We start from the raw sequence: 10241 nt of genomic DNA on the forward strand, positions 1-10241 counted from the left end.
GACAAAGGATGATGAAAAAAGGGACCATAACTAATGTAAAAGCACTTTGAATTGAAACATAATGGAAGGGGAAAAAGTACTTTGCATATATATGAAATTTTTAGTTCTATCCCCACCTGGTCAATTCACCAGTTCTCACTTACTTACTACTTACTCGTTAAATACCGGTTTGAACAAGGAAAACCGGACCCTTACAACCAAGAATATCTTATGCAAAAGCATTATGATCGAAAATCCCAATTCGAGACAAAGAATTCAGCTTCAGAAGGAAAAGAATTGACTCTATCCTACAAGATAATTACAGCAATCAACAACAAGCCTTCTCTGCCTCGACTGCACGATAGGGGAACGAATCCAGACCACTAACCTCCATACGAGTTCATGTGTACCAATCTAAAGGACCACACGCGCAACCTTAACTCTCCTTGGAGGAACAAAATTGGAAGACAAGTGGAACTCTGTTCACAATTCACATTATGCTACAAGGAAGCTGCAGTCAAGAGTGTCAACAAACCAACAATTAGAGAGCGAGACAAAGTATGAACGTCGTGGGAATATTGTGAATGACAGCCAGATGCTGAGTCTGATGATGGAGCAACCGAGGAGCTATTCGTGAAGGTGCCATTTCTCCCTCCACTAGACGAAAAAAAGAAAAGAAACAAGGCATAAGTCATAGTAGAGCAAGAATAACAAGTTACGGGGAACTTACTCAAACAGAAATGACTAAATTAGTACCTTCCTGGATATATACAAGAACCATGACCTGTAACGGGAAAACAAACATTAGGTATCGATAATAATATAAATCACAACATTGTTCTCAAAGTATCACCCAGAGACGTTCACGCATATTACTCTTGAACAAGTCCAAATCAGTATCACATAATAGCTTAAAAGAAACCACTGTGACCAGATTTTGAAGGGAAAAATCAAGTATTTATCAATGTTACTTCAATCTTTCTAACACCGTCTTAACTGTATTAAGTTTTTTCTGTTGAGTTCCATAACACTCTACCATGTGTATGTGCATTGCACATGGAAGACATACATCTCTGCATCCACACTTTTGGAAGCACCACGAAGCCAAACAAGCCGAAAAGTTTAAATAGACTAGGCCTAAAGAAGCTCATAAGGCATGTCATCTCTTGTTTTGGATAATTTTCCATGTTGAAAACAATTAAGAAAGAACTGAACAAGACACTTGTGATGTTGTATCTTAGGTTCAAATATTCGAGTCAGCAAATTCATGTACATATGAGCATTTGCAAAAAAGAAAAAAGAAAAAAACGACAACATAGTTTGACAACTTACTAGGATCAGTGGTAGTGACTTTAGCAACCCCATTGAAGTTGCAAGTTCCATCGGCCATGCCCATCTTGTGATAATACGCATCAAAAGCATATGATGCATGAGCAAACACAGTATTTGGGTCATAGCAAGGATTTTCTTGCAACAAAGGAGTACAGTCAACTTTCCCCGGTCCACAAGCCCAATCAAGTGCAGCTTGCACCATTTTTTTATCCGCATTTTCCTTTGCAACACAATAGGTTTGGTTTGTAGTATCATTGGTCAACACCGTTCCAGAACCTGTCAAGTGCATGATATAAACTGGTACTCCATTGGAATCAAAAAGCCCCCAGTTCTTCTCAGATATAGAACCAGGTCTGAGATCTTCGTTGTAAAGCTCATAAATGTATGTACTAACTGCAATCCCAGGATGCTTGGGAGTCCCAGTGTTGTTAAGAACATGCCTAATCAAGTTACTATTATAAGTATTAGCATTGTCAAGAGTGGCGTCCGGCTCACTGGAATCAGCCTTAGATGGCCAACCTGACTCTGTTACCATAACGGGAATGTTAGTGAAGTTCAAGTAGGACATAGAAAAATATGCTGCATCAACAACGGCATCAAATACATTAGTATAGTGGAGGAGTGTGTTAGAATCAACAGCCTCCTTGTTAGGTGGGAGGGGGCGAAAGAGAGCATAGTCCAACGCGATCACACCATTGGATTTCATATAATCATAGTATGGATATACGTTGAGCATGAAATAGGAATCGGTGTCCTGTAGAAATTTGAGCAATGGAACCATGACAGGATCTAACGATCGATTGAAGAAAGCCTGTGAGGGTGGAAATGAGTCGAGGATGATAAAAGACGAATGAGGGGTGGAGACTTTTATCTTAGTGTCGAGATTAGCAGCAACAAGGGCAGAGTGAATGAATTTCATGGCAGAGACCAAGAGAGGAGCAGCATTAGGAAGAGTGGTAAGGACTTCAGAACCAATGGCAATGGCTGTGATGTTGGTGGCAGGAACATGAGAGAGGATATTCCTGGAAACCCAATTGGCAGCAGTGGAATTCGACTGACCAATTCCTAAGAGCTGATCATTTGGTACAGAAACAATGACGCGGATTTCGGTATGAGCAAGTGCAAGTAGCATAGCTTGGTCAGCATCAAATAGCCTGACATGCCGAATCTGCTGTGCTTTGAGGAGAGCCACCACCTGAGCTGGACTGGGCATGTCAGAGACATCAGTTCCAATGTTTACACCAACGAAAGCATCTGGCAGAAAAGAAGAAAGATTGAGTAGTGTTTAGTCAAGCAGCTTTCAGTAATAATAGAAGAAATAATATCCTAATCAACTGGCACTTGTGGAACAATTAAGCTGAAACACATCAAGTCAAGGTTTCTTGCGCAGGGAAATGCAGTAATTCTAATTGAAATAAGAACAAGAGAATAATAATAATGAATGTATGTAAATTTTACAATTGCAGATGATCTACAAGCCGTCATGGCCAACAACAACAAAAAAATAAGCTTAAGTAGGGGTCTGGGGAGGGTAGATCATACACAGACTTTATCCTTATCTTGAGAAGGTAGAAAGACTGTGTCCAATAGACCTGCAGCTCAAATAACAATAAAGATAGGCAGTAGCAACAAGCAGAAACAACAGCAACATAATAAGATAACCGAGACTACAGGAATAAGACGTAGAAATAGAAATCTAAAAATAACGAACTGTCACGGCCCTCGGTTACAATTTATATATAACAAAACAACACAAGTTTTGACACCGTGTTAGTGTTTCACAGACTTGATAACCATGATAAATTCCATAATACATATGAAGACCAGTCCAACATAGTAAAAGTAATTACGTCTAACTAACCAGAAAATGTGATACTCATATAACAGAAGAGTTATAAAGTTTTAGTCGTCTATCAACCCCGGAAATGTAGAAATTCTTATTTTTTATTGATGGCAGGTGCCTAAGTAAATAAATGTATCAACTGTCTACCCACGTATAATTTACTTCTAATCCTCAATCTTCATAATCAAATCGATTTGATTTAACCTATTCTGTGAATAGAAATGAAGCGAGTCGACTAGGAGCCTATGACAGGAATAATATAACTGAAGAAAATATGTAACAGCTTCAGCTCTTCCATTACTGCAAAAACAGACATGCTTTCAAATATTTATCACTCGTATTGCATTGTCTAATTACTTGTTTCATTTCGTAAGGGGTCATTTGTTTTGAAGAACAAGTTATGCTGGAATTAGTTACCTTGGATTATTTCTTATTAGTTGTTTGGTTTATTGTAATAAAAATAACATACATTGCATAATTTCTAAGAAGTTGTTTGTTTACAAAAGTACCATGCGCCTTGTTTCATAGTATTTTTGTCATTTTCATTTACATATCCCAGGACAGATTATCCCTGTACCAATTACTAACCCTGGTATAACTTATCCCCGATTAATAACCAAACAAGGGATAAGAGTCTTATCATAAGACAATACTATTTAATAACCGACATGCTTTCAAATATTTATCACTCGTATTGCATTGTCTAATTACTTGTTTCATTTCGTAAGGGGTCATTTGTTTTGAAGAACAAGTTATGCTGGAATTAGTTACCTTGGATTATTTCTTATTAGTTGTTTGGTTTATTGTAATAAAAATAACATACATTGCATAATTTCTAAGAAGTTGTTTGTTTACAAAAGTACCATGCGCCTTGTTTCATAGTATTTTTGTCATTTTCATTTACATATCCCAGGACAGATTATCCCTGTACCAATTACTAACCCTGGTATAACTTATCCCCGATTAATAACCAAACAAGGGATAAGAGTCTTATCATAAGACAATACTATTTATTTTGTCACGGGATTATCTATGCTTGTCCAGCATACCAAATGATCCCTAACAGTTTGTATAGACCCTCTAGCAATCATCTCATTGCTACATTGCACGATTTGTTTTCATGCTATCGACCATTGTGAATGGCAGAGATTCCTCTGATCTGTCTTGACATTGTGGTGCAACAAGCAACCATATTTTGAGACAGTGTGGACGTGCACAGGGCGTACCAAATCACCCCCGCATCATGAGTGGGACAACCAGATGAAAGTTGACTACAAGTTCTTGGCCTGATCAAGAACCAGATTGAGTTATGGGGTCAAAGGCTTCAAAGGATTCCACAAGTTGCAACACAACAAGGTGATCAGCTGCCTATTTATCTTTACCAAGGCGGCCAATGGCCATAGCCAAGGACACATACTTTTCTGCATTTGATTGGGATGTCTAACATAGTCAAAAGCAGGATGCGAGTTCATCTTAGCTACGTGACATTCCTGGCACATCTTGGTATTACAGAGGCACTTCCAGTGCAAAATGTGCGTAGTAGATGACTAAGCTACTGTTCGTCTCAGGTCAGTATTTTTTTTCTAGTATTAAGCAAAAGTTTTTTGTTTCCTATGATTGTCATTTAATATTATCAAAGTGGCAAGTTCATTCACACGATTTCTACTACTGGCTATCCCATTGATTCAGATGATTTTGTTACTCTCAATAGTCCTTTTGATCATAATGGGCTGAGTTATGAATTAAAAGAGTAGAAAAAAGCTTGCTCGCTCATACAATCATACTATAGAGCACTTGTGATTAAGAGGAGGCAGCATTGTATTTTTTATTTGTTTTTTGATAAATCTTGCGTACCCTGATCAAATATCAATTAGGATACATTAACTGATGTTCCAGACGCCCCCCTTAAGTATCATTAAGACGAAAAATCACAATTAGAAAAGGAAGACTATATAAGCCATCACATTCCACCATTCTATTTCAAGATTTCTAAGTTCAATATCAATTGGAACGAATCTTCAGCCAAAAGACAGAAACCACAAAGACGACTCTCTGGTAATGCTCAAAGAAGATTCACAAAATAACATTATGCTCACTGTTATAACAACAGCAACAACGACAACATACAGTTTTAATACCACAAGTGAGGCATGGGAAGGATGGTGTGACCATATGAAGGTAAAGAGGTTGCTTCCAATAGATCCTCAGTTTAAGTTAAACATGTCCAAGAAACAAGTAAGACAAATACAGTAGCGAAAAAACCATGTGAGAACACTTTAGAAAAGAACAAGTAGCAACAACAAAATGTACGATAACTGAAGCATCGAAAACAAAGAGGTAGTACTAAGAACGAAGAATAAAATAAGACAAGAGAAAGTCCATGTGCACTGAACAAATGAGCACATAAATCTTATAATGCAGCTAACAACCACACCATGTGCTTAATATGTTACTTCTTAAGAACATTAATAAAATAGCCTTGAAGCACATCAAAGGGTTTCCACTATTTTTTTACTAGTATTTGCAGAGGAAGCCACATGAGGTGGGACACATTAGAACAAATCTGGAAAGATGGTCAGATTGTAAAATATCATAAAAGTGAAACTATATATCAAGAGATACCATGTTTAGAAAAAGTCAAGACCACTAAGGCAAAAAGTCTCTTTCTTTAGAAAAATCATAGAGAAATGAGAGTGCAGCAAAAGTATCCACATTTTGCCTCTTTACAACACTGGCTTGAACTTTAAGCATTCAGCCTCATTTTGTCAAAGTTAACTACTTTTGATTTTTGTCAAATATTTGAACAAAATTAACCAAAAATGTTTTAAGAGTCTTATCAAAACTTAGAAATCACATTACAAAACCCTACAAAATGCATTAAAGCTCACATTCAAATATGAGTACCCCTATAACAAATTCATTACATTTTTTCATTTTTGAGTTTCATACATGAACTATCAGGTGTGTGAGTTTCCTACCTGTACTATCACCAAATGTTTACGGAAACACAAATGAACTACAAGTTGTTCACTTTTCCTACCTGAACAATCAGGTTTGCTTCGCGAAGCATTTGATACTAGTACAGACAGAAAACTCACACACACTTGATAGTTTAGCTATGAAACTCAACAAATTGGAACAATTTAAGTGTTTTTGTTACCTTTTTCTTGAACACTTTGCAAGGCCTAATGGAGAAAAGATTGGTTCTACTAATGTGTACAAAGAAGTTCAAAGTAAGTTGGTAGAGAAATAACCAAAAGAGTTAAATTTCTCATAAACTTACTCAACTATAGCATCTATAATCTCATAAAGACACAATTTTTCTGAAGAAGATTACAATCAAGAATAAAGGTAACTATTAGTTGATTTAACATATGACAAATCCATAACATAATGCAAGTAGAAATAAACATCATAAACAAAAATCATAGTCCAAACAAGGAAAAAAGGCAAAGTAACTGAGTTCAATTGAATCTAAAGCCAAAATCAAGAACATAGTAGAAGAACTCACCTTCATTAGCAGAAAAGGCAAAAGCTACTAAATGTGAAATCAAAAGAAGTAGAACAAGAAAATCCATTGAGCTCTTCATTTCTGTTCTGTAAAAAAGATTCAATCTTTCTACACCATTAGCAACCCTTCAACCAAAAAAGGGGTTTTGGGGAGGTGGGGTGGGGAGGTGGGGGGGTTGGGGAGCTTTGGTGATTGTGAAGTAGAAAAAAGTGAAGTTTGTGTTTCAAATGTATAGAATTTTATTTTATTTTTGTAAGCATTTTCACATTTGTGAGAGAGATCTAAGGGCTGAGATTAAAACATAGGATACTCTGTCTCTTGAAGCTAAAAAAAAAAAAAAAATGGAAACTTTGAAGGTCTGTTTTGGGACACACCAAAGAACACTTTTTTTGCTTCATTTAGTTATACACCAATAAAAAGAATTTAAGAAATTAATAGTCTCTGTTCGATTCGAATTTATTTATCTAAATTTTAACTTAACATACCTATTGAGAAAAAAATAATACTCTCTCTATTTTTGTTTACATATCCGTATTAAAAATAATTGATCTTTGACATTTGTCATTATACAGAATCACTGCATGAATGAGTTAATCTTCTTATGTTATTTTTGAAAGTTATTAATCTTTAAAATATGACTTGATCAACACAGGAAACTAATTGATTAATACATGTACGTTTATCAATTTAATTAATATAAAAATTTATCTATTGAAAACAATAAATAAAAATATAATGATAAACTTCTCTATTTCTTAAGAGACGTCAAATCTAAAATAGTTACATATAAATGAACATAGAAAGTACTCTTTTCGTTCGAAATTGATTGTTATGTTGCGTTAATCGAAAGTTAATTTGATTAATTTTTAAAGGTAAATTAGATCACATTAATTCGATATTTTAGACAAAAAAAATTATATATTCTAAAACTATATGAAAAGTATTATAAATTACGAAAAAATGTATCTTAAAATGTTAGTCAAAATTTTTATAATTTGACTCTAAAAATAGAAATTATGACAAACAATGCCGAACAGAGAGAGTAATAATTAATAAAAGCGAATTTCCTTTTATCCTTAATAGTAATCCATAGAATCTCAAATATATTTACTTCCTACATTTTTTAAAAAACATTAATTTAATATTAAAATTATGATATTTATATTATTATTTCTTGATAAGGCTATAAATTTTAGAGTGGAGAAGTATAAAATATACTAATTAATTTGTATAAAAAATTTTGAAAATGAATTGATTCAAAGGTTTTACAGTGTTCAAAGATTATCCATATATCCAATGATAGCAAAGTTCTGATATATGCCATTCAATTGTCAATTTTTACAGTGTCAGTAATGGATTCAGACGCTTTTAATTATTTTGTTCTCTTTTATCGATGCATTCGTTTAATATGTATTATAACCATAATTATTTTGAAATCAAATTTATTTCATATTTAAGTTCAAAAGTATTAGTTGATTTTTAAATTTATTTCATTTTATTATTTGTATTAAAATGGTGGAAAGTATTATTTTATGTTAATTACTTTCTGTATTTAGTGATCTGATGAAAATTTGTAGTTTTTTTAATTTATTTATCATCTCAATTTGCTAATTTTGTGATATAAAATGTCTAGAAAATATTTGATTCACAAGCAAAGACTTTCAAGATTTTTTCTGACATAACAATAACTTGTGTCACTGAATTTGTACGTAAATGTATCGAAATATACTCTCAATGCATTCTTCCATGAATTTAAAATGGAAAAATGGTATTAAATAACAAATTTTTAATTCAAACTAAATATTCTACTCCTATTGAATTTTGTTTATAGTTTGCGTTAAATATTTTACTTTTTTATCATCTAATTTGATATACAATTAATCATATATAAATATATTTATATTTATATAAAACAAAATAAAATTGTATATATAAATACAAGTATGTATATTCTCTCATATATATACCCTTAATATTAACCAAATATAGATCTTAATATACAAATTACAATGTATAAATAAATTTATACAAATTAAATTTATATAAAATTAAATGTATCTAATAAATTATATAAATCAAAAACTCCACACGAAATATAAAATTTGTTACATAGCAAAATTATACAAGCTATATCGATGACATTTTTAACATTTCAACTAATATTTTTAAAATAATAAATCTTTTACTAATTAAATTATTGATTTTGATTATTTTGCTAATTTTTCCTTTTTTTAAAGCTTCCCCTCAGTATCCATAGCCTTACATTTTATTTCGAGGCATATGATGGATTGGATCATATTGGGCCATCTATTGTGTGTCCAATGTCGACATATTTTTGGGCTTTACGTTGCTCTTTATGCTCTTTGTGTGGGTAAAGAGCAGGGGTTGGTTTGAGCTTTTTCAAAGTTTTTTCAATTTGAAGTTCAATTTATAGCTAGGCAACTTACACATATAGTAAATAAAAAATTTATATTTGTATGCTATAATAAAATTTGTATAATTGCGATTCATAGCAAACATAGAAACCGTATAATTCACTATACATATACAGTTGAAGCGAATTGTATAAAACGAAAAAGAAAAAAATACTTAGGCAGAAAATTGTATAAACAAAGTGTATAAAATGAATTATATGATTTTGAGTATATAGAACGATTATATATAATTTGAATTTGTATAAAATGAGAAAGCGAAAGATAAAAGAAACTTGAACATAAAATATACAATTAAATCGAATTGTATAAAACAAAAAATAAAAAAATTAGATACAATTTAAATTTGTATAAAATGAAAAAGAGAGAAAGGCAAAAGAAACTGAGGATGAAAGTATTTTAATTGTATAATTATAAGTATATAGAACAAAAATATATGTACTTGCATGTGCATATATACAATTTTCTCACGCTTTATACAAACAGAACGCAATTTATACATTTCGCTTCTGTTTGTATAAGTGAGAAATACGAGGATTGTGAGCGAGATCTGAAAAAAATAAATAAAAGAACACAAAAATATATGTATTTATACAATTTTCTCTACTTTATACAAATAAAAACAATTTTTATACACTTGTATTTATATAAAAAGTGAAAAAGCGAGCGAGAAATTGAGCGAAAATAGGAGAATGACGAGCGAAATTTTTGAAAGAGAAACGACCGACAAATTTTAGCAAACGAAGCGCAATTAAATCAAATCCTAACTACTCTATTTATTTTAGATTATTAATTTACTATTATATATCATTATCCCTTTAAAAAATTGATTTAATTTTCCTTACACTCCTAACAAGAGTTTATTAAAACTTTTCTATATCAATCTAAATTTAAATAGGATTCAGGATTATTTTCATTATTAAAAAAGTTCTTATCCCCCAATGGGATGATTTGGCTTGAAACTTTCACTAAGATCTCAAGTTTATAACCCCTCGTTAGCGAAATTCGCTCTAGACTTATCATCTAGTGCGAATTACCTCTTGTTTAAGAGTTAATGCATAAAAACAAAATTTTACCTTGAGCGCATGCATCCAAAGATAGAGACTGAGACTGTGATTTTTCCTTTGTCAATTAATAAAAGAAA

The 10241-nt window shown here is 32.4% G+C and overlaps 1 protein-coding gene across 1 annotated transcript; it reads right to left on the reverse strand.

The window, feature by feature from the left end:
- Positions 1–64: 64 nt before the first annotated feature.
- On the reverse strand, positions 65–6890 carry LOC101267699 (glucan endo-1,3-beta-glucosidase 3). The gene is made up of 4 exons (XM_004236892.5): positions 6666–6890; positions 1312–2565; positions 736–763; positions 65–636 (listed from the first exon to the last, which is right to left on the reverse strand). The coding sequence occupies exons 1-4, from the start codon at positions 6742–6744 to the stop codon at positions 480–482; spliced, it is 1518 nt and encodes a 505-aa protein (XP_004236940.1). The 5' UTR covers positions 6745–6890; the 3' UTR covers positions 65–479.
- Positions 6891–10241: the final 3351 nt, after the last annotated feature.

Source organism: Solanum lycopersicum, chromosome 4 (genome assembly GCF_036512215.1).
Source record: "Solanum lycopersicum chromosome 4, SLM_r2.1".
NCBI classification, from domain to species: domain Eukaryota; kingdom Viridiplantae; phylum Streptophyta; class Magnoliopsida; order Solanales; family Solanaceae; genus Solanum; species Solanum lycopersicum.